The sequence below is a fragment of the Brachyhypopomus gauderio genome, chromosome 4 (genome assembly GCF_052324685.1).
Source record: "Brachyhypopomus gauderio isolate BG-103 chromosome 4, BGAUD_0.2, whole genome shotgun sequence".
NCBI lineage: Eukaryota > Metazoa > Chordata > Actinopteri > Gymnotiformes > Hypopomidae > Brachyhypopomus > Brachyhypopomus gauderio.
Genome location: NC_135214.1, coordinates 27,321,924 through 27,345,167, shown reverse-complemented (window position 1 = coordinate 27,345,167; position 23,244 = coordinate 27,321,924). Strand labels below are relative to the sequence as shown.

The 23,244-nt window shown below is 45.5% G+C and overlaps 1 protein-coding gene across 3 annotated transcripts in view; it reads left to right on the top strand.

Moving 5' to 3' along the window:
• Window positions 1–400: 400 nt before the first annotated feature.
• Window positions 401–23,244, top strand: part of cux2b (cut-like homeobox 2b) — a 99,116-nt gene continuing 76,272 nt past the window's right edge. For 2 of the 3 annotated variants that reach the window (XM_077003459.1, XM_077003457.1), the window contains exon 1: window positions 401–512. In XM_077003459.1, the coding sequence (XP_076859574.1) occupies window positions 450–512 (63 nt within the window). In that variant the 5' untranslated portion in view covers window positions 401–449. Of the gene's footprint in view, window positions 513–12,558; window positions 12,656–23,244 lie in introns of those variants that run through there. The other variant, XM_077003456.1, reaches the window with a different exon arrangement.

The following is a 23,244-nucleotide window of genomic DNA, read 5'->3' as shown; positions in this document are numbered from 1 at the left end:
TAAGTGGAGCAGAATTAGACGTGACGGTGCTGAAAGTGCCCTATTTTGAAAACCATTCTCCTTAAATGGAGAATGTACGAACATAAAACATGCGACGATGCACATTGGTTAATTATTCTGTTGCTCTCCTTCCCATTTCCAGACGTTATTGATCAACCCGTTACGTCAGTATTGATAACTTTACCAAACCAAAATCAAGTGCAATTGGCCAGTTAATCCCCGGACTGCACAAATGCTTGGATATTCTTGTACTTTTCAAAATACGTGCGTGGTTCGCTTGCGTATATATGCGTACCGCTTATCCAGTCATCATCTAAGTTCTTTGGGGCTGTTATTTTCATAACATTTTTTTTCATGTGGAGTGTAAGCGTCAACGTTGTTTAACGAGGGGAATCCAGCCCATATATTTATTGTAGCCGGTGAAAAAAATCTCTTCAATATACCCCAAGATGGCCGCCGATGTGGGATCGATGTTTCAATATTGGAAGAAATTTGATCTACGGCGGCTTCAGGTTAGTCTTGTCCCTCACCTTACTGCAGAAAACGTTAATTTACGAGATATTGTACAATGCAAAGAAGGAAATTTTGTTTTCGTGGACTTTTCTGAGGTGAATTCGGCGGTGTTGCATTGATAGTTATTAGAAATTGATCCTCTTCTGCCTTTGTTCAGTTCAATCATTGATCAGCGATGGAGCGAGCGGAGAGCAGCGCGAGCGCTCTCGGTAGCCCGCGCGCTGCGCCCGCTGCTGGGCTCGGTTCGGAGAGATGTTCGTGTAATACGTTTTTGAGTATTTCCACAGCTTATCGCAGCCTTTGATTTGGAATGGAAACTTTTAATGCTCTCCCGAGTCTTGGTCTGTGGACTTAACTTTTTACCAGCTAAATGTTTTATTCTGATCGCTTTGCGACGGTGGCGCATGACTAATTCTGAGCAAGTGCGGTTGGTGATTTATCTTAGACATCATGACAATAAATGTTACATTTTTCTTAGATGTTTACATCATGTATGTTGTGATTGTATGTTAACAACGATGACTTGATTCTGCATGTTATAGCTGTTAGAATGTAGCGGTACGCACGTTATTTGTACGCCTTGTCGAATGAGAAAATTGTTTGTTAGGAAAGTTATCCATTTGTAATGGACTTTATATGTTTTTGTGAAATGTCTTAGTTGATACAGTTTGACTGGGTGGTAGTTTACCAGGTTATATGTAAAGATAACTTCTGCATAACTACCCTTTCGCGGATATATATTTCCAGATATAGGTAGATTTCAGTCTTATTATTCGGTTTTGATATCTTTTCGTAATTATACTAAAAGTTACATTTAACAAAAAGTCGTCATCTTAATCTGTAAATCTGCACTGTAAACAGATTTCTTTGCGAATGTGTGTTTTACGTTAATGATTCCATTAAAATCTTGTGTAGCCTAAAGCTTTTGCGCAATTAGTCATTTACGCGTTTTTGTGCGTAAATAATCCGGTCATCGCTCTGCCGGAGACAAAAGGATTTTGTCATGAGCAAATGTATCCTGCATTACGATCATTTGGACCCGACCAGCCTGTCGTTTTTATCGCCGTGTGGCACCTCGCGAAACACAAACGTTTTGTCCGTCTCTCTGCCTCCTCGCCAGCTGCATCGTGAGCGGTTCTCGGACGAGGACTGTGTAATTGCATTCCCTGCTAATGTTTGTAAATCAGCCCGGGCCGGCGCAAGGGCACAGTCCCAGCCCTATGATTGATGTCCTGTAACATGAGAAATGACAAGAGCATGCCGAGCCGGGTCCCGCGGAACAGCCAGGCTGGAGAGGAATCGGATCTGTTCGGGGCTGTGCTGTGTGTGTGGCCGATTGTTATTCAAGCCCGTCCGAGACAGAAGCGCACCCACCGAGACGAGCGGATTTATCGTTTGTTGTTGGATGCAACCGGGTGGTTCGTTCACATTTTAAGCATTCGACAATATAGACAGACAGCAGTGTTTACGTTTACGTCCATTGCGCCGAGACTCCGAATCTATTGATTTGTATAAATAGAAAATATATGTTTCATGCAGAGCTTGAATAGACCCATAACCAGTTGTGGAGGGTTACTCTAGTAGCCCATTACGCCTGGAATGGGATGTTTGAGTCGGGGCAATAAAGCAGTGGGTGCTCGCTCAGGTAGACACTCATATTACAATCTCCGACGTAATTTCAAGTCACATATCATTATTGGAAACAACAAAAGTTCTGAACTAAAACGTGCAACAGCAGTCTTGTTTTCCTGTAATGTTTTTGAGGGCTTTTGTGAACGATTATTGATAAAGTGAACGTTTCCTGGCACTGAAGCCACTCACGCACGTTTATCATGGATTATTTAATCTGCGAAGACCCGAACAGTCAGACTATTACTACTTAGTTGGGGTTCCTTTCCAGCGATTGACGTTGTGACATGCACACGACCGAAACCAATACTACAGTATCAGCATTGGAAAGTGTCATAACATCGGGTGTTGAACCGTACAAAAGTACACTATTGATACTTTATAACATAATCCCCACCTTGCGTATGTTCGCTATACTCCAGCTCTCGGGATTTGAAATGCGTACATTTTGCATCTCTGAGCCCCGAGGCTTTACTTTATCTTGTGAGGTAGTCTGGGTCACACCTGCTGTAGTGTATTGATGCGCTCACCTGCGCCCTGTGACAATTCCAGCCCTATTAAAAGTGAAGTGAGCGCAGGTACTGAACGCGCTGTCAGCACCATGTGCGTTTTTTTGTGGTATCGTTTCAAAATGTGTTTGTACATACATGCAGAGCAGCAGACCACGAAACGGTATTAATCATGGGATAAACTGTGAGCTCTGTGGCAAATCATATTTAGGTGCTTGCAGAATTATTGAAAAGAGCCGTTCTGTGAAAAAACGAGCTGGACTTTTGCACTACCTTACTAGGTGGGTGGTTAATGTCCTCACAATCTCCAAGTGACACGTGTAACTGTTATAAAAAGTCTGTAATTGTTTTGACACAGCTGTAGGAATGTTATATTGGCCACTTTTTCGGTTCTCAGTATGTTTGATTCATACCCTTTAAAATTACACATGCAGGGATAATAGATGCTAAAGCACTGCTCCGTCATCCATGAAACGTGCAGTTCTCTCACAGCCTGCCTTAGCAGCAGAAATATCCAAGCACAAAATCTCCAACTGAACGTGGTTCTGCTTATGAAATGGACCGGAAAAATAAGACGGGGAACAGGCGGAGCTTGGACAAATGACATCAGTGTGCTGAACTTTAGGTCCAGAGCAACAGTACCAGCATTCACTCTCTATCACATGTGCAGTATCAAATGTCTCATTGGGTTTTTTTTTCTGTATACATGTCCATGTGTATTAAGCCAGGGGAAAAAATCCATTTTAAATGTATTGATTTTTTACGTTTACTAAAGAAAATCTGTTTAAGTGATTTTGGGGACCATGGTCATGGCTTATGTTTGTGGTTTCACTGTGTATAATATTATTATAAACAATAGAGTATTATACCCCCTTTGTCTACCATGATCCCTCACTACCCTTGAACTTGAGCATCATGGGTATCTATAGATTAGCCTTAAATATAGAAAGATATCTGATCAGATACGAGATATCTGAGAGGACAGAGGTATCTGAAAACCCCAGTAGGGAGTCATATTGACAGTTAGTTAGCATCAAAAATCAACTACAGACAAGATCCAAGTGTATTTCTGCTTTCTCCAAAATCTTCTATTGTCTTTCACGTCAGTTGTTGCGTTCTAACCTTAGACCCCTTGGGTGGAAATAGTCTGCTTGTATTGACCAGTAGGGGAATAAATGGGGGATCTGAGGATGACACTTGATTTATTGCCCTCTTTTGTCTGGGCTGGTCTGCAGCATTGCATATGGCCGTGTCAGATGATATTTGTGTCTGGGATCTATGGGTCCTGTGTGTCAGGGTGGTTGCCCTCCAATTACAATAAGTTATAAGCCAACTGCTATGTTATTATACCTCAAGGGTGTTTCCATAGCATCCTCTGGTTTATTTGTGTACTAAACTGTATGGTCTGTCAGTGATTTTCTTGCTGTACGCGTTGTCATTTCAGACAAAAGCTGCATGTGTGAATAATGAGATTTTTAAAGATGAGTTGCTTTAGTAGGTGACAAGAACATTTGGTGAGAAGCTAGTCTAAAAGAGATACCTGATGAAGCATGTAATGTTTGGTGAGACGGTAATCTGAAACAGTTACCTGATGAAGCATGTAACGTTTAGTGAGACACCAGTCTAAAAGAGATACCTGATGAAGCATGTAATGTTTGGTGAGACGGTAATCTTAAACAGTTACCTGATGAAGCATGTAACGTTTGGTGAGACACCAGTCTGAAAGAGATACCTGATGAAGCATGTAACGTTTGGTGAGACACTAGTCTGAAAGAGATACTTGATGAAGCATGTAACGTTTGGTGAGACACCAGTCTGAAAGAGATACCTGATGAAGCATGTAACGTTTGGTGAGACACCAGTCTGAAAGAGATACCTGAGGAAGCATGTAACGTTTGGTGAGACACCAGTCTGAAAGAGATACCTGACAAAGCATGTAACGTTTGGTGAGACACCAGTCTGAAAGACATACCTGACGAAGCATGTAACGTTTGGTGAGACACCAGTCTGAAAGAGATACCTGATGAAGCATGTAACGTTTGGTGAGACACCAGTCTGAAAGACATACCTGATGAAGCATGTCACATGGTTGCTGTCTTCCGGTCATCCATCCTTATTCTCTATAAACGGGAAGTGAAGGAAAATACTAAGGGTGGGTGTTTTTTTTTTTTTACTTAGTTTGCCAATGACAACCCTTTGCAGGTAAAAAAACTTGTGGGGTGTGTACTTTGTAAAAGCGAGGACACAGAAATAAAGAGAGAGAAAGAGAGAGAGAGACCAGGTTCTGTGACCTTGCTTCTCGCCACTCTCAGGTCACTTGGCCGTTGCTGTGGTAATCATTCACACCAGCCAGATGGCATTTCCATGGGCGCCGGTGGAAAGGACAGGTCAAGAGGGTCCTGCTAGGCGCTTCTGGGCCTGAGCTCGGGTCCCGGCCAGTGGGGAACGGGCTTATGACATCCTTTGTACAGTAGGATGACTGGTGGGCAGAATGCAGCACGGACAACATAGTGTCGCCATCATGGAAACGAGGCCGGACACGTGACAGATTTTCATGCATTTTGGGGCATCTCATATTTTGGGACGTTCTTCCCATAACTACAGTTATGTGCTTATTAAAGCCTGTATTAGTTGTTGTTTGAGATGAGAGTGTATAAAATGATCTTTGATGTGTTTTTTTTTTTTCTTAGATTGTTACATTTGTATGCTCATGAAAAGGTTGTATATGCCAGATGGTTAACTAGTAAATACAAGCTCACTGCATTGGTGTTTGTCGGAAGATCCACCCACTACACAGAAAAATCAATCATGGAGATCATTTGGTCTTCTTTATGTGTATACGTTCAGAGTTTTATGCTCCTTCCTATTTCATGGGACCAGCAAGAGCAAAAACACATCAGGTGTGGGTTTTTTTACATTTAATGACAGGACTCACGGGCATGTTTGGTGCTTTTTCGGACGGAAAAGGTAAAAGGTTGCGGTGTACGTCACATCTCTCAGATTTACATGTCATCCAGAATCCCAAGTCTCCCGCTTGTAAGTACCACTTTCTGGGCTGTTCACGCCAACTTTACACGTGGGACAAATGGTATTTCCCAGTTTCTGACACCACTCAAACGCAGCGTGTTTACGCGAGTGACAGGTTATTGCATCACAAAAGTTCAGATCCTGACTGTGCCCAAACTGTCGTATATTGCTGCATAAGCAGCACCTCAAACAGATGCGTGTTCTAGAGGAAGCGGGTTTTAGCTGGAACATTTCTCCATGCGAGTCCCTGTGCAGAGAGTAGAAACTGGCAGTGATTAATACTGAGGAGAAAATCAGAAAAAGAAAATACTTACAAATTTCTCATAAATATTTTTTATCTGTTCCAAACTTTCTGTTAATAATAGGATCTTATAAAATAATTCCACTGAAATATATAATTATATAGTTAACTTAACCCTCATAAATTTTTCCATTTATGATTCCGTCTCACAAGAGCCTAGAAGACAGTCCCACATTGGCTTCTATTTACTGGTTGACCATACTGTCCACAGGGTGTCTTAGGTCGTTTTGTTACACTGGTGAGTGTGTGGGGCCCAGTTTCTCTGTGAATCGGGAACACAAGGCGGCGTTTGTGCCTCACTCTGCGTGACTTGGGCCTTTGCGCGTCGGCTCTGATCAGCAGCAAGTGGCAGCAGCGTCGCCAAACGGCGCCATCGGTGTGCCGTCCTCTCGTTGGGACCTCTGCCAAGGGCTTCTCCCCAGCCGGATCAAATTGGCCGTTAAAAAAAAAAAAAAAAGAATGGGAAAAAAAGGGTTTCAAGTTCGCGCCCGTCTGTGGCAGAGAGGATCTGTGTTTTTGTCCTTGTTATTGTTCTTGAAACGCAGCAGATCTGGAATGGTTTGGAGATATTCTGGAGGGCAGCGGGGATTTGCGATGATGAAAGAGAGCCCGGGCGGCTGCTGAGGGGAAACCTTGGATACCGTCAACAACATTAAGTGGAAAGTGTCCTGAGAGATGAGCTAGTAGCATAACAGCACCACGGAGAATTCACACAGTAAAGCACAACAGTCAGGTCCTGCAACCAGTCACAGCCATAATCCACATGTTATTAATTATAATGACTACAAAGGCATACTGAATGTGTGCATGGCTGATTGGCATGTGAAATGTGTTCAAAACGATGGCTCATGGGAAATGCGGGGATGCGGTGCGCTCAGCCGCAGGTCTTAGGGCTTGAATTCCTTGCTGTAAAATGACTGAATAAACAGGCATCAGCATGTACCGTTATCTCTAGAGCATTGAGGGACATGTGTGCGATCCGGGACAGTCTCTTGTCCACCATGCTCGTGCGATGACGACCTCTCCCTCACTGCAGTTCCCTCGTGTTGCCCAGCCCCGGAAACAAAAGGGAGAAGAAAAGGAGAGAAGAGAACATTTACAGTGTGGGCAAATTGAGTTGTGAGATCCAGGAGCTTTGCTGACAACATGAGAGGAGAAGTGAAACTGACTCGAGCTTTAAGCAGTTTAACCTTCCTCTGTAGAATTAGTACTTGAGACTTCAAAGCAGATACCTCAGCATGAGGAGCATAATGATAAACCACCGGGTCTTTTTCTCTCTTTTTGACTCAACAACGGACGACTATTCATAGAGGAGAAAACGGGCCTGTCATAAACCGTCGGCTTAATCGCCGTGACCCTCCTGGGGCTTGATTTTCATACCTGTCCAGAGTCGTTTTCTTCCCTTCACACCCACTGTTCCGGGACAAGCGCGGCTTCTTTGATACGCCACTGATCTTTTTATTTATTTTTTTTTGTAATGTCGGCGGTGTGCGCTCCTCACAAAGCCCGCCGCGATTTGCAGGACGCGTCCCCGCTGAGCCGAAACAGCGAGGGGTCGACTGCCGGGCGGCAAGTGGGTGACGACTGCGCTGGTGGAGCGCGATGCTGACCTTCACGCTTCGGTTCTGACCCTGCCTGTGCGTGGGCACGTGCGGCAGCTACAACGTTCTCACCGCTGCGCTCGGTGTGTAAGCACGGCTCACCCCTCCACCTGAGGCTCGTTTCCGTCTCCGATATCCCTAACAACGTCCCAAATGCATAGATCCTCAATTTTTCACTATTGATCCACCCTGGTGCGCAAAGGTCCTTCACGGCAATGGCTTCTCAGCATTTTCATATTAATGCCTTGCTCTCTGAAGCTTGTGGGGCCTCGTGATGGGCTAAGCGCAGGAGTACCAAGGCTTTAACAAAACTTTGGGGACGCATTAGGCCGGAGGAAGGGGTGACCCCTCCGTCACGCGGGGGCCCCGCCTCTCCGCGTCCGACCTCGCTTGGCGGGGGCCCAGCAAACCCTGCCTTCCCGAGCTGGTGGGGTGGCGGTGGGAGGGAGGTTGCGGTGAGCTAATGGCTCATCTGTATGAGCACAAAGCTGCGTCTCTTCCTCACCGCCGGCAGCCTGAGCACGGCCCACCGAGGCCATATTGAACTGTGTACCTGTATGGCGGTCCTCTTTATTTGTTTTGACTGTCTGATGGCAGACGTATCGAGCACCAGCCTTTCTCGTTCATTTCGCAGGGTCCCTTATTGAATCCCCCTCCCCACCCCCCCACCCCCATTCTTCATCCCCCTTCTCTCCGGTCCACTCTCGACGCTCTCTGGCTGGCTCATATCACCCCCGCGCTTCAGTCTCCGTAATTCAGCTCCCCATTGTCCATTCTGCCCTTCAGGGATAAAAGGAGACCCCCGATTGTGCGGGCGCGCACGAGCGCGTGTGGTTCTGTGCAGGTCCCAGTGCGTTTGCGTGTGCGCGGGCGCATGCACGTTTGCACATTGTATTTGCGCCGGTACTACACCATGAAACAACCCCAACCTCCCCTTTTAACATGTTACTCTATATGTTGTATTTGAATGCAAATCACTATTTTATGCTTTTCTGCTACAAAGAGGCTCTACGAGATTGCAGAAACATTTATTTGAATGCTTTCTAGATTCGTATTTCATGGTTATTTTGTTCGTGCTTTTCGAAATGTATGATGAGCTCAGCTTTTTCTGATTGTTCGTTTCATATTCATGGGTGTTGCTAATCTGTCGCCAGTGCCCTAAATGAACTGCACTTAACGTATGGGAGCGTTCCAGATTCATGATCAGAGATGCGGTTGTAAAGGTACAGCAGAGGAAGTTTAATAGACTTCTCATTCTCTCCTGCGTAGTTAATTGTCCATCTTTGACAGTGGGATGTCCTGAAAGTGAGCAGCACCTCATCATTTTTCATGGTGAGGAAGCACCAGTAGATGCATACAGCTGATCTTTAAGATATGTACCTTCTCCACAATCTCCTTGAATAACCCATTAAACAGTTGAACAAAGCCTTGACATCACACACTCTTCACAATCCCATTCCGTTATTATTAACATAATAACAATATTTAAGCTCCGCTCACGGATCTGTGGTGCAGGGAATGAAGTCATGGTGGAAACGATGCCTTGCGTGATCTACACATCCCTCTCTCTTGGCTTCACTGTTACATTTACTGTGGCCGTGACTGATGAGTTGAATATACGGTGATGACTCTCTCACATTGCTCTCTGGTAAGCAGTCCCATTCCATTTGCAGTATATTGCCTTTTTGAACTGGGCAGCTGCAAAAAATCATTTATTTTATGGGTTGGTAGAAAAATGGTGTGAAAATCAGTGCTGACTTTTTGGCAACAGGATGCATTAACGTCCCACCAAGTGTAGTCGTGTGACACTGGTTAGTCTTAGGCTGACATTAGCATTCTGTTTAGAAATAACGCAAATCACTGAAAGGTTGTAAGAATCAAATCATGTAATCATGTTCTTAGGGACATAAATCATGAATCAATCCACCTAATGACTCCGTCAGATATTAATCAGACTGCACTGAGCGTTATTGTGCAGGGACCTGTGGGTAGTTAAATGAGTGTGACTGTTAACCCAGTTAAATGGTTTGGACAAAAGCTTGCTGTCTTTGACACTGAATGCAAAACAAGTCAACAAACAAGTAAACAAATAAATAAACAAACAAAAAACAAATGAGATTAATGTTCTCTCCACTGTTTTGAGTGACCGCTTTTGTCCATTGTATTGATATCAGGTTGATATTGGGTTACATGTTGATATTGGGTTACTGCTTAATTAATTATGTTAAATACTTCATTGATTTGCACCATTTTGAGATGAAAATGATCAATGTGAAGTTTCTGTGGCAGTTGTTGAACTGTATGCTATAGTGATCTGTTAGGTTGGGTTAGTGCAGACATGCTGATCTGGAGATATAGGATCTGTTGAATCCTTTGCTGAGATCTGATGGCGAGTCTTCCATCAGCACGGTGATGATATTTGAATTTCTCTTGCATAACTTGCATATATGTGTGTTTTGTTGCCTGACCTGTGTTGTGTGTAGACGTAACAACCACTGATGCATTGTACCTCAGCTGTCATGTGTCTCATGGTGGCTCCTAAACTCTTCATTACAAATGAAATATTTTCAATTTTTCCCTTAGATCGTCAGGGTCACGGTTTTTGCATGATAATGTAGTGTCATGCCCCTCCCCCCACCCATTGGGCGTGAAAAGAAAGGATTGTTCAGGCATTTTTGAGTTGACTAATTAAAAAAATAAAGACAGGAAGAACAAAGCGTTGAATTGAAACGTTCCCATTCAAATCCCCTTGTTAGTAGCTTACTGCACCCCCCCCCCCTTCACACCCCCCTCCAGATGAATTTTATGTTTTTTTCCCCTCCTCACTCTCTCTCTCGCTCTTTTGCAGTTTTCCCCAGACAGGTTCCATAGTGTTTTAGAGGGGATGGATTTAATTGCTCTGTGGGGATTGGTTGGTGGTGCCGGGCTCGGCTGTTTAATTAGTGTACCCTGCCGGGATTGGTTTAATGCTTCGTGATCTTGAAATTGTCTGATTGTTCAGCCCTCTGGGGACCCCCCTCTCTCTCTTTCTCCCTCTCTTTCTGCCATGCGCTTTCTTTCTTCCTCTCTCTCCCTCCGCCTCCGCTCCCCCTCTCCGTCTCTCGCTCTCTCCCCCTCCGCGCCCCGTCGAGAGCGGCAGGTTCAGCTAAACGGTGCGGCAGGCCTTGCTGGAGAGGGCAGGGGGAGATACACCTCCCCCCCCTCCACGGGCCCCCCCCCCCCCCCCCTCCACGGGCCCACCCCCCTCCCCCCTCACATCTCTCACCTCCCAACCCCCATTCTCACCCCCCCAGAGGCTCCAACGGCAGGGTGTAACCGCGAGGGTGAGGAGCCCTGCTCCTTGTGTTCCCTCTCGCGTCGAGGTGGACCGAGAGCTGCTGTTCGGGTTACCGGCGGCTCTGAGGCATGGAGGCCCCGCCGCCCATGGGGAAGCCCTGTCTTCTTCACCCTGGAATGGTGTGGTGGTGGGGTGGTGTTGGGCCAGTCCTGAGAGACTGAAGGAGCTGTCCTTCTGTTGATAATCTGTGCTGGAAAACAGAGGTTGCGTGCAGCCCTTACTTCTTAGACCGAGTAATTGTTTATGTTTCCTGCCAAGTTGGAGGTCATTGCACCCTAATGTGATGTTTGCCCCAGTTTGGTGGTAGTAGAGAAATGACCGATGATGGCGTTGCAGATGACTGTACTGCATGAAATGCTTCTCTGAAATCAATATGGAGAAAATCAATTTGGTGAAAATACGATTTGCCTTCCAAACCATGACTGGATGAATGTATTGCCAAACCTTAAGTTTCTTGCCTATTGCGTTATACTCAATCACCTACCAGCGTGCTACAAAATCTTTGTTTGCTTTGAGTGTTAGTTGTTTATCACTTTAGTGCCAGGTGATTAATAACTGATAGCTTCAAGGTCATTGGATGTCCCATACAATGTTGTGTATGCAATGTGAAAACAATGTGGGAAAAAAAAACACGAATATTTGAGTTTCTAAGTAATTCTTTCCCACCTGCATGAGCTGAGATGACACCTGAGTCACGGACTGTTCCGGTATCTACTACAGCGCACACTACAGTGTCCTTGGACACTACCAGATTAATGATCAAAGTGCCACAAGAGGCATCGTGCTTCTGTACCCGTTCTCCTCCTCCTCTTCATTTTATACCAGCCATCTGAGGGGCTGCGCTCCATTTCGTGATAATAGTCTGACCAGGTCTCTTTGAAGCTCTCAGCAGCCGCCCCTCCTGTACCTCTCTGTACAGTAACTTCTTCCTTCTCTAGGACTCAGATGGAAGTTCACCCGTTCTGGCTAAACTTTTGCACTTGTCAATGGGTAGGAGGCGTTATCTTCTATGCTCATAATGTACTGGACATGGTGAATGGGACGTGTGAACTGAAGTGCTTTCTGTGTGTGCGGTGCGTGTGTGTGTTGTGATGTGTGGGTGTGTGTGTGTCTGTCCTCACTGGTTTCTTTTGTATCGTCATGAGTTGTACACATATTAATCATGTGCTTCCTCACCTCTCCGTTCTGAAGGACACATCCGGTGCTTCCTGAAACATTAGATCAGAACATGGATCAGAACATGGCACATTCTCTGTTGTATGCTGGAAATGTATGGCGTTGTATGGACACTGTACTGGATGTTGTGGTGAGTGTTTTCTGTGCTGGACAATGGAGTGGTGTGTTTTCTGTGCTGGACACTGGAGTGGTGTGTTTTCTGTGCTGGACACTGGAGTGGTCTGTTTTCCTTTCGTGCCTTCTGTTCTTTTTCTCCCCCTCCCCCATTTGTTATGACATGGCCACTGGGATCGTCCCAGGCGTGGATGTTGGAGTTATGTGCACACTCACCTTGACGGAAAGCAGCGGGGGGAAATTGCATCTTGCGAATGAGAAGAGGAAGGTTGGGGGGGGGGGGGGGGGGGGGGGCACCACCCGGGCAGCCTGCCCTTGGATTTCAGTTCAGCCGTCGCGGATAGCATTGACCTTAACAGTTATGGCACCCACCATCGGATGCAAATTAAGCACTTCCTCTCTTGGAACGCGTATGCTTGCCAAAGCGAAGGGCCACGGCTGGTGCCAGGTACCGAGGCTGAGTGTGTGTGAGTGTGTGTGAGTGTGTGTGAGTGTGTGTGAGTGTGTGTGTGTGTGTGTTTGAGGCCAAAGCTGTTCCACTTCCACCAACTCATGGACTCTTTGCTACTTTAAGGGGAGCAGCCTTGATATGTCTGAATACCAGAATTCAAGACGCTATACTGTGTATAGTGATTAATATGTTTGCTGAGCAGTAGACACCCCTGCCCTGGGAATGGCTTCATTTGGAGGGGCGGACGGGCCTTGGTGGGAGCTTTAATGTCCCCCTAAAGCCCTGCCACATGAGCTGAATATTCTCAACTGAGAATTGATTTATTGATTCATTGATTTAGCGACTGCAGACCTGATGCAGTGGAGTTGGCCGGCAGTCTCATTCTCACATTTAATCCCGCAGCAGTAGCCAAGCAGCAGTTGGTCATGCAGAATCTGATGACTTAAAAGGCTTATTAGATGCACCCAGTCTGTGTAGTATATTCTGATCATTCAAAGATATGAAGCAGTATATGCATCTATCCGTAAGGCTGTTTTTATGACTGGCCAAACCTATTTTGAGGCTTTTTTTAGTTCACTGAGGGATCATGTATGTTGGCTGAAACAACAGCAGTTTCAAAGAAACTGGAGGATTTCTCTAAAAGCGTTGCCTGTGTTGTAGCAGTGATTGACCACAGACTTACAGACTTGTTCTTTCCGCTACAATATTCATATAATGAAAGTGTCAAAGTCATTATGCGCTACCTTGCAAGTAATCCAATACTGTGTATAAATAAGCTCTCTGCCCGGCAGCTATAAGACAGCCGCCCAGAGCCTTCAGTGCATTTCTGGCTTCGCCATTTGCAGACTGTTTTCCCCCAGAGTCTCTGGCCCAGGATCACCAAGGTGATGGGTGTCGTGACAACAAAGCCGCTGCCAGTGGTCCCCCCCCCCCCTTCTTGGGAAGAAGCGTGTGATTGCTCCACGCGCTGGGGTGGTGGAGGTGGCCCTGGTGGAGCAGTAATTGTCTGTGTAATGATAACGAGTTGAGTGGGGAGTGCTGGATGAGGAGGCGCTAATCACGGGCTGCCGCGTGGGCGAGGCTGTCGACTCTGGGTTTTCCGCAGATTAAAGGTGGCCGTGCACTTATTAATTCAGCTCGGGATTTAATACGAACCCGGGATGGTGCGGTGACCCAAAGAGCGTGGCGGGAGGGATGAATTGACCCCTGGAGTGCGACGTGGTCTCAGCGAGGTGTTGGTTCACAGAATTTGATACTAAGTTCTTCTGTAGTTGCAGGGGCTTGTTTGAAGGTGCGTCTGTAGCTGAAGGAACACGAACATTTGCTTTGATTTATCACTAATGAGACATTACTCTTGTTATAAACCAGGGTGCATGCTTTATTCAGTGGAAACTGTCATTTTGGTGGATAAAGATAAATGAAAAAGTTTATTTAGTGATGCTCTGCTGTGTAAATGCAGCCGTCTGGTGTGTGTTCAACCAGGAGGGTCTTTCAGACCCGTTGGCTGACCATTGGCTGAACCATGATTATAATGGCTTGTGAGGCATTAGGAACAGTATTACCCCCATTGCTTCTGTCCCTCCCCCCAGCTGGCTCACAGGCAGAGGGCAAGAACAGCGTCCGTCTAGACACGTGGCATCATTAACCTGCTGTGACCTTCGCTACGCCGCTGATGAATTCATCCTCACAACTCCCCAGCCTGCTAGACTGGTCAGAAGGCTACCTCCACCACATCCCCTCTCAGCCTGGGCATGATTCCGCCAAACACACACACACACACACACACACACACACACACACACACACACACACACACACACACAGACACACACACACACACACACACACACACTACCCAGCCTCCTCCTCCTCCACCACCAGTCCTGCCCGTCCCTGGGGCCGGTCTTTTGGGAGGCCTGACTCTTGGGGCCTGGACGGTCCATTAAGGCTGGTGGCCCCCACCTCCCACACGCATACATTGACACGAGGTCGCCGTAGACTCCTCTCTCTCCCAGACTTCTGAATAATTCAAGGTGTCTGGGCCTGAGTCTGGCCCTGAGCCATGAGGAAGTGTGTGTGTGTGTGTGTGTGTGTGTGTGTGTGTGTGTGTATCCGATGGCTTTACAAGGATGCAGGCAGAGGGGCAGGGGTTAATAACAGGTCTGCACCCCCTGTGTCAGCAGCTGCGCCCTCCACATATGAAAGAATCCTGTTCTGTTGATTAGATTTTTCGAAAGGGATCAATTTTTAATCAGCAGAGCATCTGACTACGGTCAATAAGCACGTCGCTGGCAAGACAGTTGCTGGGCACCCGTCTTTATTTACAGGACTGTTTGTTTTTTTACTGTATGCAGATTCGCAGACAGGAAAGGGCCGACGTTCAGCCTGTCAGCCTAGGTGTACCGGCCAGAGCATCCCGCAGCGGGGTAACCCCGGCCCTGCCGGTGCGGGACACCATTGTCAGACACTCTGCCTCTTTCATCTGTGTTTTCAGACCTGCATGGGTGCTGCGTTTATGCCCTACGCGTAGATCCGGGAGGTTTCCTGATCCAGACAGCCTTGGTTCATTGTTTATGTTTTTATTTGTTTGGACGTTCATGCATTTTAGTTGTTTACGTCCCCTTTTCCCACGTGAGCGTGCGTGCGCTTCATCTCAGGCGCTGGGCTAGTAGGCGCGCGTCTTCATCCCGCCGTCACAATTTCACGGGGCCGCCGGGAAGCCGTAACCTTAAATAATGAGAGAGTCATAAACTCTTTCCTGCTCTCCGTCTGCGCTGGTGGAGATGTTGCGGTTAGTTATGGGCGTGCAGTGTGAACACACACATCCGTGTTGCAGTGACTCAGACGAACAGCCCTCAGTACTGCTGATGCCGAAGTCCTGCTGATTGAAAAGGGTTGAGTACCTGAATGTGGATTTTCTTACACATGCCAGGTACTGTGGACTGTAAACGATTCACATTGACTCTCCATTTAGTTCTAGCAAAACTGCATTAGAGCGTATATAATCACGCACAAACCAGGTCGTCAGTGTAGTCAAAATAAGCAGAATAAAAAGTTTCTGTGAGGTGTTTGTTGTTTGGTGCCGTCTGTTTGGCTTTCATAAGCTCCTGTGAGAAAAATTCATGTTGAACGAAAGAAGGATTTTTTTTAATGAAAATTTTATATCACAGAATACATTTTATAGTAATCACAGAGATAGCATTTCTTAGACTGAATATAAACATGATTTAGTGTTTATTTAAATCTACACTATCTTACAGTCACCGCTTACTTTTTGAAACACCTTATATGGCTACAGTCAGAGACTATAACCCCCAAACCCCCACCAACACACACACACACACACACACACACACACACACACACACACACACACACACACACATACACATACACTAAGCCCAGAAACTGACCAATGAAGAATGAGGCAGTGAATGGCTGAGATACACGAACCTGTAAGAAAGCCCGCCAGATTAAATGGCTACCGAGTGTTGCTGTGAGTTGGATGGTCAATGTATGCAGTTTAGTAGATTAAAGGAAACTTTGTGCTACTTTGTCTCAGAATCCTCCATTCTTAGTTTTCTAGTGCTGCTACATCTATTCATCCTGATTCACTCTCTGCCTTTATGCTTCTCTCTCTTTTGTTGTGGGCCACCATTAAAACAAGAAAAAAAACACATCAGAACAGAGAGGCCATAGTAGGTCTTGTTGGTACTTTTACTGACTCACATGGGAAAATGTTTGTGTGCATGCGCCGTGTAGCCAGTAGCTCTCTCTCTCTCCCTCCCTCTCTCTCTCTCTCTTTCTCTCTCTCTCTTCTCTCTCTCTCCCTCTCTCTTCTCTCTCTCTGTCTCTCTCTCCCACTCTCTCTTCTCTCTCTCTCTCTCTCTCTATCTCTCTCCTGCTCTCTCTTCTGTTTCTCTGTCTGTCTCTCCCACTCTCTCTTTTCTCTTCTCTCTCTCTGTCTCTCCTTCTCTCTCTCTCTCTCTGTCTCTCTCTCCCGCTCTCTTCTTACTCCCTTATTACAGTGCTCTGGAGGCTGGGCTAGCTTTTGAATTCCTTGCTGATTGCTTGCCTATAGCAAATAAGCTCTTCATGCTTCTTCTTCTTCAAAACTTGGTCCTCTTGTTAAAGTGCCCTACTTTTAACAAAGTGCTGCAATAAATCAGAACGCTACTTTCCCCATGCATGGAGTAATAATAAATATGTACAGTACGCTACACTGTTATTTCAAAGTGAGGCGAAACAGGGATTAAGTGTGTGTTTGTGTGTGTTTGTGTGTGTGTGTGTGTGTGTGTATGTTTTCCTGGTTAGCTCTCAAATGACAATGGGGTAATTAACCAGAATTGTCACTTCTGTGAGGCAGGCAAGAGCAGTCATTTAAAAGTAGAGCAAATATAAAGTAGATTAAAATAAAGCTACGCACACTGGGCTGTGTAGGTGGACCTCACCAACTTGTCAAAGGCAAGGAATAAATCATGGCAGTCAAGCTGTGAATCTTCCCTCCTTTCTCTTTCTCGGTGGGAATTTAAGGAGACCAGCTCCAAGACAACTCCCTCTGAAGGAGTGCGGGCTGTCCGCTGCACCCTGGCCGTAGAGAAGGCAGAGAGGGTCAGTGTGCAGGGCGCCCCCCTCTGGTCCAGCACCTACTTCTCTTGTCCAGACCACCTATTTCTTAGTAAGCCATACCTCAGTAGCAGCGTAAATGCATTGGTTTCTATTGTAATCTTTCGGGGAATAAAACCACATCAAAACAATATTATTCATAACAATATCCAGCATGAACATCTATGCAAAATCGACTGCAGAATTAGGAATTTGATGGGAATGTTTCGCCCAACCCTGGCCGGCACAGTCAGCCGCTGCGCTGTGTGACCTGTGCCTGTTTGATATGCGCTGGGGTCTTTCGGGGGAGTCATCTTGCACCAGTGCAAACGAAGCGGCTGCGATTATTAGCTTGGACTGGGGAGCGACGGCCGTGGGAGTCCGTTTGGAGAGCTCGGCCTTGGACGGAGCGGCTACTCGAGGGGCCCGTGGCCTCCAGCATGCAGAGAGCCTCCGGCAGACTTGCACAGAGCAACTCTTTTGATTGACTCCCAGTTCCTTACTGTTGCATCATGTAAGTTAAGGAAGTTAAAGAAAGCCAAACAAAGGGAGTTTAAGGTAGAGGCGCACGATTGGAGTTTTGTTTGTTGTTGTTAAAAAATTTGATCAAATGTATATATTACTACAGTTAAAATGATGATTAGTAAGGCTAGTCTTCTTTTAAGATTGGTTTATATGTGTCCAGCTGTCCAGCTGTGACGTGGTGCTGGTTGGTGTCCAACATGTAGCAGCAGACCCTCATTTAACCAGCAAACAAAAGGCCAAGCAAGCTGCAGAAAACGTTGCAGACTGCAGCCTTGGAAGCAAGCGAGACAGGTTCAACATGTCATGGCACAGTCCCTCACAGAGGCTAACACGGTGACCTGCGGGGACAAATAGGGAAAAGAGGACAAGAAACAGGTGCACACAGTGAACTAGTATCTGCGTGTCTGGGAGCAGGGGAGGTGTGAGGAGTGTGATTATTGGGTGCAGATTGGTGGTTAGCTTGTGGGTGGCTGGCTGGTTGCTGACCAGTATCGTCACACCAGCTTTCTTATACCTGCACCAGCTCAAGTAATAAAATGGCACTTAATATTTGAGAAAATAAAATGCAATTCAAGTAGTTTTGTTCCTCTTTGTGTTAAAAGCAATGTGTGTTTACTGAACTAGTCATTACAAGGTTGCTGGTTAAGGCCCCAACATCGTTGTCACCAGTGGGCCTCTGAGCAAGGCTCATTTCTCGGTTGCTCAGTTGTACTCAGTCCCAGTGGTAAGCTGCTTTGGATACAACCATCTGCTAAATACCGTAAAAGCAAAATTATCAAATAATGTTGGTACTGGCCACAAAAAGTTGAGGGAGTTCAGCATTGGTATGTCTCTCCTTGAAGTCGTTCATTGTTCACTGCTAAGTTGCTCATCGTACATATGCGTTGCTCATCAGATTTGTCCAGGCACTTAGTCTATTATTTTGGATACAAAAACCCCGTGAGAATATTGTTTAATGCTAACAAGGAGATGCTCTTAAGCGGAAATGCATCCTAAACAAAAGCAATTTGTGTTGTAATTTGTGATGTCATTTGGGGTGCTAAGTATCAGTAGAGCTTATTTCTTGCTACAAGCGTATTATCATTAGCAGAAACACATTAACATTTAGCAAAAATGTTGAAACATACAAGGTTGTGGTAAAAGTAGTCAGTGATTTCTGCATTATTTGTCCATTGGGCTATCATTTATTTTGTACTTTGCCAACATAAAATAGCAGTTACTGATGCTAACTAAAAAATATTTTCATCATCTCTCCTTATGTTCTTCTGACATCACAGTACTAAATCGGTTTGAAATCTAAGAGATCTAAATTAGCATCATGCTTTTGACATTTTTCCCCTATTTACAGTGTAAATGTACTCGTTGTTGTGACAGAAGCTGTCATTTAAACAGCCTTTCTGAATTGACAACTGTAAAAGAAAATAAAAGACGTGGTGACAAGAACATGGCAAGTGATTCAGGGTAAGATTTCAGTCTTTCTGGGCTTGCTTCTCTCATTTAATCCAACCCAGCACTTCTGAAATATTTGCATTGCTGGCATTGCGCATTCATTCAGCAGATCATTCTGGGCAACAGATATTGTGGAACGTCTCTCCCCATTCACAGAGTGCAAACAGTTGTATCTACTGAGCTAGAATACTCCTCTTAGCACTGCAGTTTCCATCATCAAAAGGCCATTACTTCAATAAGCCACAGGCCTAAGGAAGCTGGCTAGAATGAGCAAAGATCACAGAGGAACAGTTAAAATAATCTTCTTGATAAGAGAAACATTTGGCACTGGGTAGTCTCAAGCTACAGTATGTCAACATATTAGTGAGCAATTTCACATCTGAATTATTGTGAAATACGTAGGCTCGGCATTCAGACGGCGGCAGCATCGGCATCCAGAGGGATGGAGTGTGGGCTCATGGATTTATCAGAGCCTTTTCAGCTCTGGTTCAATAGCAGTGGAGTCTGGCGGGGCGCATCCTGCGATGAAGAGCCGCGAACCGGGCTTGGCGTCGGGCCACTGACAACTTCTTATTTACTGTTCAGATGGATGACTCATTTTACGCACCTTATCGTAAAGCATTAGGATTTATGGCAGGTAATGGGGCAGAGGGGAGAGCCTCGGGAGAGGTGCTAATTGAAGCCTGCTCCGTCTTCTCCTAAGGAACGCCAGCTTAACCCTAGCAGGGGCACGGTTTGTGGAATGTGGCGAAAGGGCGCACACGCAAGCAAAAGTTAATGTTTCTGTCCGATCGAGATAGATCATGGGCTGACTAATGAATGCAAAAGGCCCATAAAAGACTGATGTGTTAATGGCGGCTGTTTGGTGGTGAAGAACCGGCCGTGGTTGGGATGTCATAACCCCGGCAGCAGGAACAACACGTCACCTTCTTTGTGTGGAAGAGCGGGAAATGTTATATGTCAGCAGTGGAGAAGAGGCAATGGGGTTCCCTAAAGTGTAGATTACAGATTATTTATTCTGTGATCTGTGATCAGTGAGAAAGGAAAATGATGTAGAACCTGGCCACTGTGACTGACACCTGTTCATCAGGATAAAGATGGAGAAGAAATGCGTTGGAGGTACATATAGCAGGTCTGTTCCTCAGAGCAGACCTCCGTAGAAATCATAATGCTTAATGTAAATATAACAAGATCCCCAGAAAGTAGAGCAGATGATTTAAATATTCTGCATGAATGAGATGGCTATGGCTGCTGAGTACGAGTTCCTGAACAGATCAGCTTCAAACGATGATCACAAAGTGTGAAGGCTTCAGATTTAACACCTAAACCTAAAGGCTGGTCCGGACCCGGACTCGGATAAGCGGATGAGAATGGATGGATGGACCTAAAGGCTGTCTGAACTCCCTTCCATCCACGCTAAAACACTACACTAGTTATTTACCTTTAGAATCATTCATACGAACAAAGAGAGTGTAGCATACAACACACTCAGCTCTTTTGCTGTTTTTTTTATTCATCTTTAATTTGTGATAAAACATAGCTTTTATTTTGATTTATTTGACACATATCCAACACTGAAGCTCTCGCTTGTTACACTGCGTGAGAGTAATTAAAGTACACTGCTTCCTCATATAGCAGAGTGATTAAGATCAAACTCTAGGGTGACTTAGAACTTTGCAGCTCAGTGTACCAGATTTACGCAGACTACACACCGAAGGAGGGGAGAAATATGTGCTTATTATAATAGTGCCTTTGTTCTGACAAGTGTACTCCCAAAGCCAGCTCTGTGTGTGCATGTTGTAAATGGAAAATGAAAATTTCATTGTTGTGTGTGCTGTTTAATCCAATAATGATCTAATGTAACAAACTGCTCTAATATCTCTCAGCATACTTAATCAGAGCAGACTTAGCCCTGTCGCTTTTTATTAACCTCTGTTGAAATGGGAGAAGGGCTTCACTAATCTGTAATTGTTGGCTTTGGCAGTCTGAAGCTAGCGCAAAGCAGACTTGGCACTCGGCGGGAAAATAAAGGCTTTATAATGGCGATGAGGGCCTTGCCGCTATTTGAGCCTGTTAAATCTAATAACGTGCAGCCAGCTTTAAGGCCGGCCCTGGTCCAATGAGGGCTGTGTGGGGGTGGGATAAGGTGGCATTCTCTCTTTCCCTCTCTTTTTACACACCCCCCCCCCCCCTCTAATTTTCGTTCTCAATGGTTTGTGCACCCCTCACCCACTGTTCCCTCCCCAGAGTGTGTCGGTTCTCATCCCCACAGGGAATTAGCAATGCAATTAAAACCTAATGACCTTTAAATCAAGGCTTATGCCATTCAGTGTCTCTGTGCATGTGTCCATGTGTGTTTGTATGCATAGGCAATGGAGACGGAGGGAGTGGTTCTGCATATCTTCCATGTGAGAGATTGCATTAACTCGGTTCAAGCTCACCTTGACAGTGGGACAGCCTTTGAAATCTCTTCTCATTGATCACATGTTAGATTGCTGATTATCAAAGGTCTTATGTTAATGTTGTATTCTTTTTACATAGAGGGAAAACTCATGTTATCTTTACACATGTTATAGCAGAAGTAAAGATTTGTATTTATTCATATTCATTCCTCATAGATTTTATTTAATATGTTGTACAACTTTAAAACCTCGTATAACAGTCTCCATGCAACCTATGATCTTATTTAAACTTCCTCTCCAGTAGCTCTCCAACCCCACAATAATAACGCTCACACGGTTATATTTGCTTTCTGTAAACTCATTTTCACTCCTGTTAAATTAATACAGCACAGCACGCTCGGCACTTGACTCATCTCGTCTTTCGGGTAGAACTGCGTCAATCTGCTGTTCTAAGGCCGCTTCCACCACCTACTAAACCTGCACTGAACCACATAAAGCGGGCCACTCCTGCTCTGGGATCAGCTGGGGCATGGCCTGTAGCACCCCCGCCCCTCCCTCTTCGCATATGCACACATTTTTTTTAAAAGCACCGTTTAAATAGCAGATTAAATGGCTTTTAGTTCTCGTGCGTTTCGCTCATTTTGTCAGTGGCACTGTTCCTCGCTCAGCGGATTTCTTTGGACCCATCAGAGCCGGAGGGGACGAGAATGCCGCGCCTGTATGCAGATCGGAATTGTGTTTATTGAATTAGACGAAGTTGGGGGATAATTAGAGAGCACGAGGCTCGCTGCTACTGTGGGCTCCCCGACTGGTGACACCGAGACGGCGCCACGTCGATGAGCGGCCCGCCACGCCGCCGTGTCACAGACGGGTTATAGCTGTTGACACGCTGCCGCCCAGCCCTCACACAATGGTCTTTTTGTTAAAGTGAAATCCTCCATCTGCTTCCCTACCCCAGTGCGGGTTGGTTTATCCCCATATTATAATATATTGGGCAGATTATGCGTCTTCAGTGGTGTATATAGGACAACTATTATTTGTAGCTATTACTACTATATTAATGTATTGTATTACTATAGTTACTACTGTGGTAAATGAGTAAGTTGTGTTGTGTGTTGAGTGACTAGGCTTCCACTGCGCTAATATATTGGGTTTATGGATTTAGATTTAAAATGGATTTAAAATGGCATTTGTTGTGGTGAAACCCAGTATATTTTAGATATAAGATGACCTTTTTTTAAATCTATACATTCATGTCCTTGTTTCTAAAACTCCTGTTAAAGTGTCTGTTTCAGTCCAAACACGTGACCGATTGGTCATAATATGCAAAGTGCTAAGCGTTAAGGCGTTGTATAGACCTGCAGTCCGTTCGCAGACCTTAGTGTTCCTAAGAGGGGCCAGACAGGTCAGCCCAGGGGTCAGACCCAGACCCTCCCAGTCTGCCCTAGACGTCTACGTCTGCCTCGCCACTATCGATCCTTCTGTTGTGACTCCTCCCTTTGTTTTCATTTCTCCTAGGCCGGTATGTTCTTAGACCCGAGTCAATTAGCTTCAAACCCCAGAAATCTGCTGTTCACTATCAATCTGTTCTGCCAGGTCTTCTTT